General features: G+C 40.3%; 1 protein-coding gene across 1 annotated transcript in view; it reads right to left on the reverse strand.

The window, feature by feature from the left end:
* Positions 1-19,371, reverse strand: part of KIZ (kizuna centrosomal protein) — a 116,135-nt gene that overhangs the window by 84,994 nt on the left and 11,770 nt on the right. Inside the window, exons 2-5 of the mRNA XM_056862274.1 lie at positions 15,726-15,788; positions 11,182-11,344; positions 9,668-9,757; positions 4,585-5,225 (exon numbers count right to left, since the gene is read on the reverse strand). Of these exons, the coding sequence (XP_056718252.1) occupies positions 4,585-5,225; positions 9,668-9,757; positions 11,182-11,344; positions 15,726-15,788 (957 nt within the window). The remainder of the gene's footprint in view (positions 1-4,584; positions 5,226-9,667; positions 9,758-11,181; positions 11,345-15,725; positions 15,789-19,371) is intronic.

A 19,371-nucleotide genomic window follows, 5' to 3' on the forward strand; every position in this document is an offset into this window, starting at 1 on the left:
TATTAAAATGTTTATACTCCACCTTGCCTTGTGGCTCAAGTCTGAAGCCTTCCTCCAATATAAGCAATCTTCCTCCAAAGCAAGTAGCTATTTCATTGGAAGAAGAGCCACTTAAATTGGAGGAAGACTATTTGGGCTACTAGGAGGACAACTGGATCCACTCTATTACCATGTGCCATGGAAGAATCAGTGTAGATCCATGATATACAAGTCAGGTGCTTACTGTTGGAAATGAGCATGATTGCAAGCCTGTTAAACAGCCTGAGGGTCTAAGAGGAAGAAATGTAAAAAGGCAACCCCTTCCCATAAGATATCCCACACTGGCAATAGGCTGTTCATAGAAAATGATACATCCAGTCACTATATTGCTGCCTTGGTTTTACCTGATGGGGAGACCAGCGGATGCTTTTGCACTTGAAGTATGACAACACAGATCTCCTTCTTGAGGTGAGGCTTCCTTGTTGTGTATTGCGTAGACAGTGTCTAAGGAGGTCTTGCTGCCTACATCCCACACACTTTTCTGCTGTTTTAATGGCTCCTCCTCCTCTTCATCCTCCTCACTCAAAGAAACTGTAAGGTCACTGCTTTCATCTAAACTTTCATTTTCCTCCCCTTGCGCACCACTGGCAAGCTGTAGACTCTCCCCCAGAACTGAAACACAAAAGATCAACACTATTGCACATACATGAAAATCATTTTAGCATAAAACATTTACCGACAACATAAGGAATTAAGAAATGGTCCAGCAAGATAGTGCAGATGATAAGTTATCACAGGTCATCATGGTTTGTTTGTTTTTCAAAACTTGATCAACCATCTCCCCCCACAATCAACAGGCTATAGTAATATATAGTAGCCTATATAAAACTAATATAATAAAACCAGACAAAAATCTTCAACAGAGAACACTAAAAAAGGAAACTTTTTAAAATTTCAACAGTTTTTTTAAACATCCACTGAAAAACACCACAGAGGAAGAATGAAAGAGTAGGGAAGACAGCCAGGCTCATTTGCCCTCTGGGACAGTTTCCTGCAAGGCCACAACCCTGTCTCAAGTTACATCGACAATCAGCCATCCTGTAGCAAGAGGAACGGATGAGACCTCAAATCCTATTCCACAAGCCTCCTTTGACCCATTTGTATATTTTACATTAGCATTCTCTAGTTTTGCTTGTTTTTAAATGCACACACAGTGTAAATGCAAACACCTGCAAAAACTGACATTAGAAATCTCAACCTTTGAAATGAAAAAGTTAACAAATACTATAAGTGGTAAACGTTTGCCGTCAGAAAGCTACAAAGAGAGAAAAATCAGTTACAGTAATGTTAAGTTCAGTGAGAATTAAATTTTAAAAGCATAAGAATTTTTTGTAAATAGAAAGCAGCGATTTAAAGATGACTGGCTCTCATGGTGGAATAATTTAAATTAAGATAACTACCAACAGTAAGAAAATTCCTATTCAACTCAAAGTTTCCCATTTATGTTTTAGATGCCTCCAAAGTACATACAAATTGGCTGCTATAACTATAAAATATAATGATTTAAAACTTGACAGAGCTTTTATTCAACCTGAGAAGGGTGTACATTTCTTAAATATTTCACATAATACTTTTATTAACATAGAAAATAATAAGCATTTGTTACTTGCCCCATTTGGAAAACCTCCATGTGCCTGAGCACATGGATCCACCCCTGGGCAGTTTCAGGCTCGAAAATGGCAGGGGAGGTACACACTTCTCCCTGTGCTCCCATCCTGAACTAGACCCCCACGCACCTGGGAACTGAGTTCCCATTGGGGAACTCGCAATCCACATCTGATGTCCTTGTAGTGAATTCGAGCACAACTTGTTGACTTTGTAACATGTAGGTGGGCCCTTAGTTTGCCCTTTTCCCTTTGCCATATAGCCCAAGCCTACTTCAGAACCAAAAGAGTCAGCGCCCAGTCGTCTCTGGTCTCTCAGGTCCCTGTGGAGGACAGGACTCAAACTTCTGCTCCCCAATGTAGGAATAGTCGAGTGTTGGTTATTGGGGATTCCCTACTGAGAGGGGCAGAGGGTAAAGTGTGTCAACCGGTCTTGTTGTCTTGAGAGGTGTGTTGTCTGCCGGGAGCGCGCATCCAGGATGTGACAGAAAGTCTCGATAGAGTTGTTAGACCCACGGATCATTATCCCTTCCTTCTTATTCATGTGGGACCAAACGATACTTCCCGGCACAGCCCAGAAAGTATTAAAAGGGACTATACAGCTTTGGGTAAAAAGGTGAAGAAACTGGGAGCACAGGTTGTGTTTTCGTCGGTTTCTTCCTAATCCCAAACAATTATTGCCCAGTCAGCCTGACATCAATACCAGGTAAAATACTAGAGCAGATAATTAAACAGACTGTCTGTAAGCACTTAGAAAGAAATGCCGTGCTCACTGACAGTCAACATGGGTTTCACAAAAACAGGTCACGCCAAACTAATCTCATATCTTTTTTTGAAAGAGTGACAAGTATGGTAGATGGAATGCTGTAGATGTAGTGTACCTTGATTTCAGTAAAGCCTTTGATAAAGTCCCCCACGATCTTCTTGAAACAAAGCTAGTAAAATGTGGGCTGGTCACTGCTACTGTTAGGTGGATTGGTAATTGGTAACCAACCAAACCCAAAGAGTGCTCATTAATGGCACAACTTCATCCTGGAGAGGAGTGGCCAGTGGGGTGCCACAGAGGTCTGTCTTGGAACCGGTACTATGTAATATTTTTATAAATGACTCGAATGATGGGATAGAGAGCATGCTAATCAAATTTGCAGAAGGCACCAAGTTAGGAGGGGTAGTTAATACCCCGGAGGATAGGGTCAGAGTTCAGAATGATAGACTGGAAAGCTGGGCCATAAGTAATAAAATGGATTTCAATAGGGAGAAGTGTAAAGTACTTCACCTAGGCAGAAACAAGATAAGGCACAGGTACAGGATGGGAGAGAGTTGGCTTGACAACAGTACATGTGAAAGAGATCTGGGAGTCTTAGTGGACCACAAACTGAACATGAGTCAACAGTGTGATATGGTAGCTAAGAAGGCCAATGCAATTCTGGGCTGCATCAATAGGAGTATTGTGTCTAGATCAAGGGAAGTAATACTACTACTGTATTCTGCATTGGTCAGGCCTCACTTGGAATACTGTGTCCAGTTTTGGGCTCCACAATTTAAGAAAGATGTTGACAAGTTGGAGCGTGTCCAGAGGAGGGAGACCAGAATGGTCAAAGGTCTGGAATCCATGCCCTATGAGGAGAGACTTAGGGAGTTGGGTTTGTTTAGTTTGGAAAAGAGAAGGTTGAGGGGAGACATGATAGCCATGTTTAAATATTTGAAGGGATGTCATGTTGATGAGGGAACTAGCTTGTTCTCTGTTCCTTCAGAGACTAGGACACGGAGTAATGGATTTAAACTAAGAGAAAAGCGATTCCACCTGAACATTAGGAAGAACTTCCTGACGGTGAGGGCTGTTCGATGGTGGAATGCACTGCCTTGGCGGGTGGTGGAGTCCCCTTCTTTGGAGGTCTTTAAGCAGAGGCTGGATGGCCATCTGTCAGGAGTGCTTTGATTGTGGGATCCTGCATGATGGGGGGAGGGTTGGGGTCACTGGGGATGTGGTGGGGAGGAAGTTGTTAATTTCCTGCATTGTGCAGGGGGTTGGACTAGATGACCCTGGTGGTCCCTTCCAACTCTATGATTCTATGATTATATCCAACAGCAAGGGCTGGTGGTAGTTACTGAGCCAATCCGCATTCTCCACGAAATGGAAGAGAAATGTTCCTGTTCTTTTATTGGCACAGTCATAAGCATTTATAATTAGAGTAATGAGCCAACTACAGCGATCAGGCATCCAAGAGGAGTTAGAGATCACCCAGATGGACAATAGCTGGGATGACCTGCCTCTCTTTGGCCCTCAGCATCAAACCATATTGTGGAACTGACAAAGAAAAGAGCCTTTCACAAGAGGATCATAAGGCTGTATCTTTGCGCCCTAACTTCAAAACTCCTTTTAAAGCAGATTATTTATTCTTATAGCTAGAACTTTAAAAACAATGATTTCTGGGGTTTTTAATCACCCTGATGACTTAGATCCGTATTTTTGTTCAGGGGTACGAGATCCAGTCTTAGAGAGGCCCAGAAACTGTATGCCAGCCAAATTCCCACTGAAAGGCTCTCAGGATATATTCATTTGTCCTCTTATACCCACTTGAAAGCAACACTGGCTGCAGAGGGGGAAACACGACGGAAAAAAATGTCCCTTTCCTCAAACATGAAACTTTTTTAAGGGAAAAAAACATGAAACAGAAAGGGCTTAAAAAGTGGGTACCCCAAAGCAGCAGTTAAAGGCTCAGAACAAAAGTCTCTTGCGAGGACTCTCACTACAGTAGTTCAGGCAGTAAACCAAACTTAATGCAAGCAGAAGATACTCCCCAGCACCATCTCTTGTCCTCCTTGGATTTAAAAATAGAGCCATTACTATTTCCTCTTGCTCTGATGGACACCAAAGTAAACATTCAGCTAAAAAAAGAGAACAGCTTTCTTTCTCCTCCCTGCCCCCGCCATCAGGTACATCATCACTATACCTGGGAATTTCTCTCTTGAGTACTCATTTCCAGAAACAGCTTGCTCAGGGTGAAACGCCAGCGAGATTGGCCTCTTAGATCCCTGTTCATTTAGTTCAGAGCGCTCATGAGTCAGTGCTCCTTCCACAGATCTGCAGAAACTGTCACTTTTGAAACCAGCGGCTTTGTTCTCGGGACTTAATCTTCCATGCAACAGGGAGTTAACTTCAGGAGATGTTTTGCTTTCCACTAAATTACTATCGCAATTATTTGCCTGGTGTTCGACTGTTAAGCAGCAAGTTCTCCCATTCTCAGATGAGACGCCAGATGTGACTGGCATTTTGGCGCCCGCCGGCAGATATGCCTTCCCATGTGTTTTGTCAGACTGATTTAAGCGCTGTAGATCACTATTAGTTTGTACTACACAGCTGTCTGTCACATCGCTGCTCTGTGATGGCTGTCTATGCACATGTGGGTCAGAAATTGAAAAGCTCTTTGTGAGCCGGGAAGATTTCTGCAGCGCACCAAAATCTTCAGTGTTTGAGACAGCTGACATTTGGCGGCCCATAAAGATGGTTGCCGTGTGATACAGTCCTCTTGACATGGCTGTCGTGGTGTTAACTCTTGCCTGTCTTGCCTCTGCCATCATCTGGAAAAACAGAGTTGGAAATGAGCTCAGTTATTTTTGCTGTTGTTGCTTGAGATGGAAGTTACCAATGATTTACAGAGTTGGGGAGAACAAAATGTCATCCATTGAAAATATATTATTCCTTCTTCTAAAAGGCACTCTTGTCCCAGCATATATATGTGGACACAATGACCAAAAGATCTCCTGCTGAAGCCCCACTGAAATACATGCAAACTATTTAGTATCCATTTATTTCAACAGGGCTTGCACACAAGATCTTCCCGTCAGATTGTATCCCTACTGTTATGTAAAATTCCACACTGCTGCCTATTTTGTGCTTAAGCATCCTAGATACTTCCTGAAATCAGCAGATATAGAAATGTTTAATGTTTTGACTTTTGTAAAGGCTTTAGAAGATAGATACAAACTAGTGGCCTACCAAAACAGAAAAGAACAAATAGGAGCATATGAAGCTGTCTAATACGGAGATAGACTACAGGGCCCAATATCATCTTCTCCGATTAACTGTGGCTTTCAGGCCATGGTCTGTTCCCAAACTTTCTGCCAGAGATCCTGTTTAACTGGAGATACCAGGGATGGAACCTGATTCTGTGCTAGGATACACAGGATGGTGAAGTGTCATTGATCCACAGCTTTTTAAAAACTCAATTCCTACCAAACTCTTATTTGACAATCAAGTTTACTTAAAGCGTATGAGAAGATATTATAAGATACAGGCTTGGATCCTATGAACAAGTTCTGTGCAGACTAGATACACTCTGCCATGGAAAACTCTTCCTCCTGCGCCAGCACTTCCATTTGCACAAGATGAGTGGTTTTCAACGAGTCCTGTGCAAAAAGGAGTGTGAGCACAAGAGGAAGTGCACTCTGTGGCAGAGACTGCTTTGCACACACACAACTTGTTCATAGGATCATATTTTCCACAGGAGAAGACAAAACTCAGTGGAAAAGACAATAATGCTAGGAATATTGGAAGACCCAGCATTAGGTGGATTGACTCAATAAAGTCCTGAGAAAGGCTTTCAATGATATGAGGTTTTGGAGGGCATTAATCCATAGGGTCACCATAAATGAGAGCAATTTTGAAACTGAAGACTTCCCAAAGCTGTTTGTGATCTGGCACAGAAGTCTTTCATCAAAAGGGGAAAAAAGGGGGGTGGGATAACAAACACATCACCGGGCACACACACAAGCTCCCACACACACTACATTCTTGTCTGATTTACAAAAACATTATGCTTTCTAATGTTAACATTATACATTTCAGATGGCTCTGTCCCAACCCATTTCAGAAGCTTAGGGCAGATAGCAACAGTATCAATTAATTACACAAATACTGGTACAAAGTCTGCCATTACATTAAGCAGAAACTTTTGGGGGGGGGTGATGCTATACACTGCAAAGACAAACTGCAGGGCAGTAAAGGCTGAGCAATCTTGTGTCGCAAGAGTAGGTTTTGGCCTTCCTGTATCAGTGGTCCAACAGCAACACTTGATTTATCCCCATAACAGTGAATGACAAACCTTCTCTTACAAATGAAAGATACAGCAGCATCCAGGAACACCACTGGGGTGAGAATTAAGTTCAATATCCTGCCCCCAGTATCTCCGGTGTGTGTGATAAGGGCCAGGTTTTGGACCTCCTCTCAGCCTATTTCCAGAAGGAATTTCTTAGTCACCCTAGAGTATGACCGAACACTTCTACCACATGTCAAAGGTAAGACGTTATAGGTTCAAAATCTAGCAAGTACAATAGAAGTATCTAGGACGAAGCTTCAAAGGCATGTTGAAAGACCTCTGGGCATAAAAAGTCTTTCCAATCAAGGCCCACTGAAATATCTATATTATTCTGTTCTTCCCGTTCATGTCAGTGGACTAGTACAGAAAGTTCTACAGACTGTGCCCACCTCTGAATGATCAAGCAGGTACTTATTGGTTTCCTTGTACTAAATCACACAGGCAGTCAAGTTACAAACAACAGTTTGTAACATTCTGGAAAAGGGGATCCTATCATAACAATGGAGACAGGTCTGACAACTTACAAAAATACAATTACCTTTATTGGCATATGATGTAAATTGTATTGTATTGTACAAAAATACGAAGAGCTATCCACCAGTCAGTGGAACGATAGCAGCTGAAAGTCCAGTATCTCCTCCCAGTGAAAAGTCCCTCAACTGGGGAGCCCCATTAGGCCACCATCACTGCACCCCTTCCCTCTCAGCACAGGTTCATCGTGGTTACTGCAAAGAGATCTAGCTATTTTGAGACCATTTTTGTAACATGTCCATATGAGCCGTCAAGTCGCAACCAAGTTATGACAACCCCAACAAAGGGCTTTCAAGGCAAATGAGAAGCAGAGATGGTTTGCCGTTGCCTTCCTCTGCAGAGTCCCCCATCCAAGTACCGAACCTGCTTAGTATTCAAGATCTGATGTGACCGGGCTATACAATGCCGCCTAGTCTCCATTTATATAATAACAGGGGGGAAATACTACTCGTTAACTTTTCTCCCCTCTCTTTAAGAAAGATGAGTTGTTTAAAGCATAAGCACCCTAAGTTTAGGACAGGATGTAATTATTGTAAAAAATATTGTTTGCTAAGATCCAAAAGGCTGCAAATGGAGCTTCCATATCCACATGGAGGCTCTTCTTACTGCAGCCCTTTTACCCAGAAAAGCTACTCCTAAGCGAAGGGACCCCTCAGACAGTGCATGATGAAATGTGGGGGGTGGGGGTCAGAGAGACTGACAACCCTGCATTCAGCAGTGATTGGGCTACTTGGATCCTGGCCATTTTTAATATAGTAGTTTCATGGTACTTGAAAGAGAGAGAGTAAATATGTCTAGAAATAAGAAGCCATAGCAACAATTGACATTATAATGGTATGGCAATATTATGGGTGTTCCAATATTCAGGTTAACTGTGCGACTACAGCAGCAAGGTAGTCTTGAAATCAAGAACTCTAAAGACAAATATTTTCAGAACATATTTCCAAAAAGAAAAAGAAAGTTAGAATTTCATATACATCTGAACTAAATGCAATTCATACGTTGTTGAAGGCCTACTTATATAGGTCAAGGTTGGTGAAGCTCGTTGCTCTGCATATTTACGAAGAATGGCCTAAATTCAAGGTTTTTCTACTTTTTAAAACCTACAGCATGGAGGAAAAAATATCTATTAACTCAGATTAACGTCTGCTAATGCAGTGAAGAAAGAAAATGAAAACCTTCCTCCTACTATTAAAAAAACACAACAACATCCACGCACGCACACGCACAAAATAGTGTTGCCTCTGTTTCTTTTCTGATAAGAGTCTTAAATACCAAACAGTTAAATGCATAATAACATTTACTGGCAGCAAGACAGCCTGCTTAGCTGATACATAAAGCAGGTAAAAGGAGAAAAAGTTAATTTCTTGGCTGAATGATTCCATCGGTAGCTATAGGGCAAACTAGAAAGTCTTTTAGTAAAGTAGCAGTTGATTCTTCTATCAATCTGCAACACACATACTCTTCCAAGGAATGCATTAAATATGAAAATCATATCCTGTTATCATCTGTTTCCAGCTTTCCGCCAGTAAGCTTTCCTTAATGAATGCTCTAGCCTAAGGGACAAGCATGCTGTTGGCTTTTCTGAATAATGAAGAGATGCTCCCCATTCTGGCTTATTACAATATCGACTAGCTGAGGGGGTTTCACATATAGTCACAAGTGACTACTCTTGCCAGCATGCTCCAAGTTATTACAAGATGTTTTTAGACATTTCATCTAAAAGAGCTTTCCTGCTTTTAGGGAAGAAAAACAGCTCTGGTCTTGAACTGTATCATTTATATGGAGATAGGAGGAGGGATTAGAAGCCTGCATTACTGCAGATATATAGCAGAATATATTTAAGTATTCCTTGTCAGCCTTTGTCTGTGGTTTAGATATGCAATCTTTTTTCAGCTTGTGTGTGTGCGCGCACACATCTTCTGGAGGTGGAGGGAAGGTCAAAATGTACGAAATTATAAATGCTACATGTTCATGCTTTAAGTTTAGAGACTGCTGCCACACTTTTCTGAGTTTAGAACAAGACCCGCAAGACAAACAGAGAGCAAAGGGGGCTTCTTACTGTTTCCTAATTACACGGTGAATAATTACACTATTGCTTTTCCAACAGGGTTGTGCAGTTTAAACTGAATGATATACGGAACCAGAGTTTAGCAGAGTTTTGCAAGGAAGTTTGAAACAAAGCTGAATAAAATAAAAATCACTAAAAGCTCCTCATTAATAAAGATTATGGGTAGAGTCCAGCCAGAGCTAAGCACTTTTAAGACCCATTGATTTCAATGGCAGAGACTTCAACGTGTGCTTAATTTCCCCCTCCAGATCAATGGGACTTAAATGTTTAACTTTAGTTGGATGTAGCTTACCGTTTAAAAAAAAAATTTTTTTTACACTTACCAGCTGTTTAACATTATCTTTCCCATCATCTTTTAACGTACTATTTTTCTGAAGTGCCAGATGACTCTTAACTTGTCTTTCATACTCTGCCTAATAGAGAGAGAGATTATAAATTAAGATTAAACAAACCAGTTTTGTTTACCTATCTTGTGATCTGGTAGACATCCTAGGGATACCAGCTCGGGTGAAGAAAAATTATTACATTCTCCCACTGAGATCAGTGGAATTGCAAAATGCCTGGATTCGGCTGAACCCCACCCACACATCAATATAAACAATTATAAATACATACCACAGTATATAGTAACAGAAATATTTAGCAGTACACACACACATTGAATAGAGGGGAAGTTTTAATTTTCATATGCAAGTATCATAACAGCTCAAAAATTCAAACATCTCTCATGCAAAACCCATTAAAATAGCATTTACAATATTAAACCATTTTATGCTTCATGTATGAACAACCATGTGCCAGTTCATGTATTTATTTTGATATTCACACCCCACTTTTTTCCACCATGGACTCAGAGCAGCTTACAACATTGCTCTTCCCTTCTCCGTTTTATCTTCACAGCAACCACCCTGAGGGTTGATTAGGCAGACTGTGGCTGGCCCAGGGTAATACAGTGTGTATTTATGGCAGAGTGGGGATTCGAACCTGGGTCTCCCAGACCCCAGCCCAATACCCAAAGAACTAGACCACACTGGCTCTTTGCCACTTCGGACATAACGATCTTTCTATGTTAGGTGGTTACATACTATCTAAGGGGGAGATTTTTGACCACCTTCAGTGTCTACTGACTGCACGCAAATTCTGACCAGACAATTTCATTAGAGTTTATGACTTCGGATGAAATAAATGCAACCAGCTGCCCTTGAAAATTTCTTTCAAGTGAAGATTATGCCAGAGCTAAGCATTTACGAAAAGCTGAACACTGAATTCAACATCAAAATGAATTTCAGCAAAACCAACACAGAAGGGCAACATAGCTACATCCACAGTAAGACAATCCACCAGTCAAACAAATGCTTCTTATACCACACTAGAAAATGAAACAAATCAAGGGAAAATAAAGAGCACAGCAGGGCAAACATCCATTAAGGCCTTTCTAGAATGCTTCAACAGCCTCTAAAATTAAAAATCAGATACCACACAGAGAAAAGACATCACAAGGAATTTTAATGATACACCAAGAGATATTTTACCCAAGCTCTCTTTATTATTTTAAGGCCAATTTAATTGGTTGTAGAACCAAGGTGCCAGATACTTGGCAAGTGGAACTGCAACAGGGTAGGCAGACTGTTCAAAGTCCTTTGCGCTCTCAATCTTCCCTCATTCCCAGAACTGTGAGGGCACACTCATCACAGGACGTGGATGACTGCATTTGTTACACCGAAGCCAACCAATTATTCTAAAAAAGGTATCAGGATTGACTGATACAACAATTCCCAGCACAGTCTGGTTTTATCAATGTTATTGTTGATATTTATTACAGTACAGAACATAGTACCTTTAGCTTTTGAAGAGACTCTGAACTTGAAGCAAACTTTCTAATATGAGCTTCGATACAATCAAATTCCTTCAATAAATCTTGGTTTCGGAGTAGAGATTTTTTCTGACGTTCACATATTTCTTTTAAGTATTTTTTAAGCTTCGTGTGTTTCTGCTTCGATCTACAAAAGGACAAACACACACAAAAAAGTCATAGCTGCAAAAAGCTACACGGCTCTGAACTCTATCATGTTATTTTCAAAAGATAGTTTACTGTCCACAGTTTCTGACAGAAATTCTGTCACCCTTTGAAAATCTGTAAATGAAGAATGCCAATACAGAAATCTTTTAGTCCTTTTCAGTTTAAAAACAGAAATATATGATTTTCCTCAACAACCTGTTCAAGGCGACAGTTCTTTAAATGGATTTTTAAAATAAATTAAGGACCCAGTTCACTCCAAATACAAGCATGAAGGTCTCCCAATGCAACCCCAACATTTTCCCATCAGCCACCTATAAGCACACAGTCAGTGGCAGTTAAAATGGCTGTTACAAGGAAGAGGAGGTCCATATATGCCACGCATATCCGCACCCATCCCTCAGTCTCTGTGCCATTCAAATTACTCATCTTCTAGAGCACCTCTTGTATAGTGTAATAAGGGAACTGCTCCTACATCAGCTGGATTGGGGCTCTGAGAATTTCTAAGGCATTGTAAACAAGGTAATTGCATAACAATATCCTATTATCATTAAGAACTCTCCCCCCCCCCAAACAAAAAGATGACAGAGCACCATCCTTCCAATGGTTCATAGATTTGAACAAAAACCTGGCAGTCTTCCTTAGAAAACCATGGGCATGATCCGGCCAAAATTAAACACTTCTAAGTTAAATCTTCTCAGTGAACTCAATGGAACCTTAAAATGCTTAATTTTGGCTGGATTATTCGTTACTGTTTTCCAATATTTTGCATTTTTAGAAGGGGATTACCAATTTTAATTCTATTAATGACAAAACTCTCAAGCTATTTGTACTTTCTGAAAAGATTCTCCTTCATCCATTTAAATACAGCAACACTTGTTCCATATCTGGAATGAATGAATTTGTAAAGATGTAGGAAATATTCTCAGTTTCCTGGCAATATTTACTATTGGTGAAAAGTTTCACCTTTGCTTTACCCTAGGTTTTTGGGTAAATTTCATATACATTTATAATTTTATGTTTTAAAAAGGGGGAGAGAACAGATACCTGCCACTGTAGGCAACACACTAATATTACATGAACACAGGCTGGGAGAATTTTAAAAGCAAGGAAATATAAAATTGCACGAATTCTGCCATTCTGCCTGATGCTAATACTGTTTCTCACTCAAAGAAGTCCCCCTTTCCTATCAACATATATACAATTTCCTGATATTTCTTGGGGCATAGGAGAAAAGCTTGATTTTTTGTTCTTCTCCCCCTCCACACAAAAAAAATAAATATTCAGGGGAGAAATGAAATATTTATAGTACTGACTTGAATGCCCATTCTAAATGCAGACTCACAAATAAACTAATAATCACAGATAAGCAGATTTTTCAGTGTAATCACACTGATGTCCAAAATGTTGTGGCTTCATTGAGTAGAGTAATAAAGGTAATGGCTAAAGGCAGAACTGATCACTGCCCCAGAGGGCTTCTGGGGAACTACCCGCTTTTACCACCTGGCCCTTGAATCTGCTGACTCACTGGAGCTTTTGGCTCTTCCACAGGGTTGTTGTTTTTTGCCATCAAGTCACATCTGACTTATGGCAACCCCTGGTGGGGTTTTCAAGGAAAAAGACATCCAGAGGTGGTTTGTCATTGCCTGCCTCCGTGTCACAACCCTGGTATTCCTTGGACATCTCCCATCCAAATACTTGCCAGGGTCGACCCTGTTTAGCTTCTGAGATCTGACGAGATCAGACTAGCCTGGGCTATCCAGGACAGGGCCTTCCACAGGTACCTGGCCTATTTAAACAGGCTCTTAGGTTGAGGTGTGAGCCAAAGGGCACAAGCCAAAAAGACTGTGGCTAAATTTCAAACCCTGGATGTGACAAGCTGCAGTGGACTGGAGAATCCTGCTTCCTGTATGAGAAGCATGTGGACCACCATTTTTACACATGAGGGAGGATGAGGCTATGCATTTTTGTTCCATTGAGATGATCCGCTCCCATAGCTTGATGGATCTAATAGGTTTTCGGATGGCATTAGGGGATTTTCCTGCTGGTACAGTCAGCACTCCTGTCAATGCCCTGGTAGTCCTCTGGAATGGGGAAATGACCCAGCCAGATGATGTGTCCAACCCCCTGCTCAATGCAGGATCAGGCTAGAGCATCCCTGACAAGTGTTTGGCCAGCCACTGCTTGAACACTACCATTGAGGGGGAGCTCACCACCTCCCTAGGTAGCCAATTTCACTGCTGAACAAATATTACTGTAAAAACATTTATCCTAATATCCAGCTGATACTTTCCCACCAGTAATTTAAACCTATTATTGCGAGTCCTATCCTCTGCTGCCAGCAGGAACAGCTCCCTGCTCTCCTCTAAGTGACTGCCCTTCAAATATTTAAAGAGAGCAATCATGTCCCTCCCTCAACTTCTTCTTCTCCAGACTAAACATTCCCAACTCCCTCAGCCTTTTCTCATAAGACTTGGTCTCCAGACCCCTAATCATCCTCGTTGCTCTCCTCTGCACCAGCTCCATTCTGTCCACATCTTTGGTGGCCCTGGTTCAGTTGCCCCTGCCATCTGAGGCAAAGAGGTGGTGACCAGAGAAAAGGCTGTCTTGGTTGTGGCACCAAAACTTCAGAATTCCCTTCCCAGGGAGATTCATCTGTCTCCTTCTATCTGGGTGTTCCACCAATGGGGGGAGATTTTTTTGTTTCATTGGGCATACCTCCAATAACAGTTATTGCCTCCTCCCTGGTTCTGGTGCTGTATGTTTATGTGTTTTTACTGAATTATGTTGTTTTTAATCGTCCAAATGTTTTCATGTTCACTGCCTTTGGGGACCTGACCGGGTGAAAAGGTAGCATATAAATGTTTTAAATAAAATAAATAAATAGAAATGCATGGTTATACAACAGGTGGGGAAAAAGAGGAAAGCTAGCCAATATCCCTATCTGGTGGAATATTCAACTGCCAATCCTCAGTTTTGAACATATGTAAAAAACCTGAAGATTTTCCAAAACTGAAAACATCTTCTCACCTCTCCCACATAGTATTCTAGTGCAGGAATTTGTTTATTTCTTTATAGGAAACAATTCTCTTGATACCTCACATTTTAAACAGAATTCTATTGTCAGAAATCATTAAGGGCCAAATGGCAGCTGCTATGTTTTCTTTTTTTGATAAAATAATTATTTTAACAAAGATAAACAACTTTACAGTAATACTTATTTTACTCTTCATTAGGAGATAAAGTTTTTTACTGAGCAATTTAAATCATTACCAGATTTCCACTTCAAGCTATGAACACACACAATAGATTCTACCACCACCCACCCCTTGATTCAGTAAGCACAATTTTGCTCTAATTAATAAATGTTAAATCCCATAATTTCAATGAAGAGCTAACAGTGTACTTAACAGCGCAGTCCTACACAGAGTTACTACACCACTGAAATCCAAGGGCTTAAACTGGAACAACTCTGCAAACTATTCCACTGTATAATACTCCCTACCATTAAAACTGACGTACAAAAAATAAACCACAAAAATCCACACAGGAGGAAAGAAAGACCTCTCCCTAGAATTGACCAGGATTTCCCAAGATTCTCGCTACTCCTCAATCCTAAATTCACACACACAAAATCACAAGACTCATTCTAGAGGGATAGCAATGCTAGCATATTAATAGATCCTACAGCACCTATAAAGCTAACAATTTATCATAACACAATATATAAAGCTTATGCCACCAAAAAGTAATTTTGCAATGAGGTGCTTGTGGAGATGCAAAGAAAAGCAGGCAGGCATATTCTCCTCAAGGCGTCAGCAAGACATAAACCTGCTTCTCCTGCCTTCCAGAGCTCTGCCCAGTGACTGCAAACAAGCACTAGGCATTTCTTTTTTTAAGCATTCTGAAATCAAACTAAATTAAATAAACATACAATTAAATAAGACAATTAAATAAACATACTGGGTCACCTGTACTGAGGTTCTAGCTGTTCTGCACTGCATCTCCTATCCCCAGCTTTAAACTGCTACCTGCAAATAAAATTTCAGGCTGGGTCCAGTTTCCATTATATCTTTCCCATTATGAAAAAATAATCCTTCTGTTTCCTTCCTGGTCCCTCTTCCCTGTTATGTTCCAACTTTCAATACAAGTTGCAAGCTTTTCCACAAAGTATTTTTAACCTACTTAAATTAAGGTACAGTATCACAATACATACTATGTCTGGTGATCAGCATTGTAACAAATTAGTAGTTTTTTAAACTACTGCAGAGATCTAAGAGGTCATATATCCAAGTTACATTTATGACCAGAATTAGCTGTTAATTAAAATAATGCAATACAAATTCTGTTTAAAATGCACTTACAAGCAGACATCAGATTTGCTATATTCCAGCATTTTTCTTTCCAATTCCATCCTCTTTGTTTCACTGAAAAAAGTACAGAACAGTCAAGTTAGTGTATAAATAGAACTGTATAAACTGCTCTAGAATAAATATGAGGTGTGCAACATTTATTTCCTTTTAGGTACCCCAAAACACCAAGAACTTTTTACTGGTTGAATTGCATTAGAATCAGCGGAGGAACTCACCCATACATGACACACTTTCCTGCCACCAGCAGATACTGGGGGGGGGGGAGTATGCATAATTCAGAATCACCACGGGGGGAGTCCCACATGTAAACTCAATGTTGGTCATTGGTAATATCTGACTGCATGACTGGATCGTATTCTCTTCCCCACTATTATGCACGTGTATGCACACACATGCACAAAATACATCTAATGTTTATAAGTGAGTTTTAACAAAACAAAAAAAAGTCACCCTAAAGCATGGGCCCTGAAGCACAGAAGAGGATAGGCTGCCTTTTCCGAAGCCCTTCTATAGCATCCTTAATGTGCTTCCAATGCTTGTATTGTGCTCAGTCTCTCTGATCTGGAGCAAACTTTACAAACAGGCCAGTGGGGGTTACCGCATTTTGTGTTCCCAGCGATGTATTAAGAGTTTGAAAACGTTATAAAAAACATCGCTTTAAAAGGGTTTTTGGATACCACAGCTTATAAATGGCTGGAAGACGTCTTCACAGCTAAAGGGGCCAAACAAAGTGCGAACAGTATTTTTTATAAAGTTTTCAAACTCTTAATACATCGCTAGGAATACATAGAAAGTGCGAACAGTATTTTTTATAACATTTTCAAACTCTTAATACATCGCTGGGAATACAAGTGCGGTAACCCCCAGTGATTCACATAGCTATTTCCCTTTGTGGATTCACTATAATTAGGAATACTTTGCTTTGGAGACTTTCAACAGATATTTAAATGCTTTGACTATCCTTTGCCCATTTAACATTTCAATCAAGTTTATTTGCAAATCGTAGAGATAAGGGATGGCAGAGCTTGGGGAGAGGAAGAGGTAAAGCGGGGTGAGTGTACCAAGCTGTGACCCCACCACCATCACCACTTGGGGGGAGGGGCACATAAGCCACCTATGATACTTAACAGCTCCAGGCCATCACTCTCTCCCAAGACTCATTTTTCACCTTACTACTTGCAAGGTGGTTCCCCAAGCAATGAACAGAATGGAAAAAGCATAATATCTCCCTGCTAACTTTAAGGTAGCAATGAAAGCGCTTTGTAGAGCAGAGTTAACTCCAACATAGCAGAATATATCATGTTAAACCAAAACAGGTATTAAATACAGGGTGAAAAAAAGATTTGCCTTTCATAAAACACCTCCCAAGATGCAATCTCCCTTTGTTAGTGAGCCAGGGAATCCTTGCAGCTTCCAATTCAATGAAAAATATTTTTTCTTAAAATTGTTATTTTTTAATAAAACACATGCAATTTTCATACAACACACACTCCTCATACTTCATGTCTATAACAAGATCCTCCTCAAATAAACAATAGAGCGGTCCTAATACATTCTTTGTCATCTAATATTATTATTTAAATCTGCACAAACGCTTACTTCTTTAATTAAACAGATGTATCAACAGTTGCTTACCAGCCTATATTTGTTCTAATTATTTATCTTATTTAAAATTAAGTTGACTTAAAATATTAATACCAGCGGCCATGCTATCATTAAAAACATATTTCTTCATATCACATCTACTGTTTAATATTATATCTATTCATAATAACCTATACAGCATAGTCTCTAATGATAATTAAGACATATATAAATATACAGTTCAGTGAAAAATATTTAATGCTTGATACGTGAACTACAGATCTGTTCCACATGCTATGAAAGGACACGTTTGGCTGGGCTCAAACAGCAAGGGGTGAAGTGGTTCTCTCTGCACCCTCTCTTCTCTCTCTCACTACTTGCTCCAGATTTTAGATATACCCTTCTAAAAGGGAAACCCCTCATAGCCTCAAAACAGGGTCTTTGATGGAGTAGAAAAGAGGGAACGTGAGGGGTCACTTTACCCCATAAGAGACTTCTTTATTTTTAATTTATTGGGAGCAAAGCCTAATTTGGAGCGCCCCCTTTTGAGACCGCATGGGTGCTATTTTAGGGTTAAGAAAACATGCTTTGGGAACAGCTAAGTGATTAAGAACAGAGGAAAAGACTTCAAAATGCAAGGTCTACTTTAATCTCAAACCATTACAGCAGTTCTGGGTCACACCAACAGTTCCATTTACTCCACTACCTCCATCAGCCACAAGGATTAGAACTTTCAAGAAACCAGCATTCAGGAATCTATGAAAAAAGCCTCCAAGTTGCTACTGGTGCCTATAAATTTAATTTTGACAAGCAGCACAGACTGCCCCTACTACATTCCACCACACAGTAGTAAGTGGATCTTTTGTGTGTGTCAGGACCATTAAGTAGAATGTACATCTTTCAAAATGGCACCAGGCTGACTCCTGCACTTGGAAGACACAAGTTTACACTATGGAAAGAAAGAATGCCAAGCAATCAATTCATTTATTACTAACCAAGATCAGCCAACACTAACATAAAGAATAGAGGGTAAGGTGATACTTCAACTCCAGTATGGCACATAGATCATCCGCCTCTATAAAGACTTCCATTTCCTGGAGGCAGTTCAATTTAAATTTCTCAGATCTAAATTTGCTGTCCCACACTGTGTTTCTGATGCCCTTCTAAGAACAGGGTTGAGAATGGTTACACAAGAAGAATGCAATTGATACCAAGTGGCATGCTTTTAGCTTAAGTGAAACTTGAATCCTTTTGGATTAGCTCCTTTAATACTCTTAGATAATTTTTGTTTAGGCTGGGCGGAAGCCTTTGAGAAGCAATCACAACCTTATGGTCTTACTTCTCCTGTTATATGCCATTTTAGGAGCTAAAGAAACAATCAAACTAAGAATCTGGGATATAGCTCAAGTTAGTAGAGCCCAGATCCACTCTTATCCAGTGGTAGGGAATCACGGCCAAAATTCTGTTTCAGTGAATTACATCAATGCTTTAGAATTTCCTAAAACTGCAGAACCTTTACCTTGACCCATTTCAACAGTCCACCCTCGGCAATGCTGCAAGGCAAATATTTAAATATCTATTATTCCCAACGTTTGTGTTTTTGACAACTGACCAAGGCTTGAACCCATTTAACACATGTTACTTCACTATTCATTTTATAAGGATATTCATTCCATATATATTACACCAATTTATTCAAGGGTCCAGGCAGATCTAATGAACTTCATATATCCATTCTTCCTGCAGATTGCCTTAATGAAACCACTCTTAAGGTGGCCAAATTGTGTGCTTTGGTTCAGTCTATAAGGAAGCAGATGCTTTAATCTTTTTATTACCCACCTTGTATTACTAAAATTAGGGTTTAACAAGGTTAAGAATTGCTATTGCTTTCCTCTGTTTTATTTGTGTTTAGCCTGTGCAAGAATGCCTATAAATACATACTGCCCACCTCTCCTCCCCTTCCAAGCTCCCCCTGCCAGGAAGCAGTTCAGCCACAGCACTCTGATTGTGCCCGTGGAGCAGAAACGAGAAAGCTGATCATCACTGGCTAGTG

Source organism: Euleptes europaea, chromosome 17 (assembly GCF_029931775.1).
Source record: "Euleptes europaea isolate rEulEur1 chromosome 17, rEulEur1.hap1, whole genome shotgun sequence".
Taxonomy (NCBI): Eukaryota; Metazoa; Chordata; class Lepidosauria; order Squamata; family Sphaerodactylidae; genus Euleptes; species Euleptes europaea.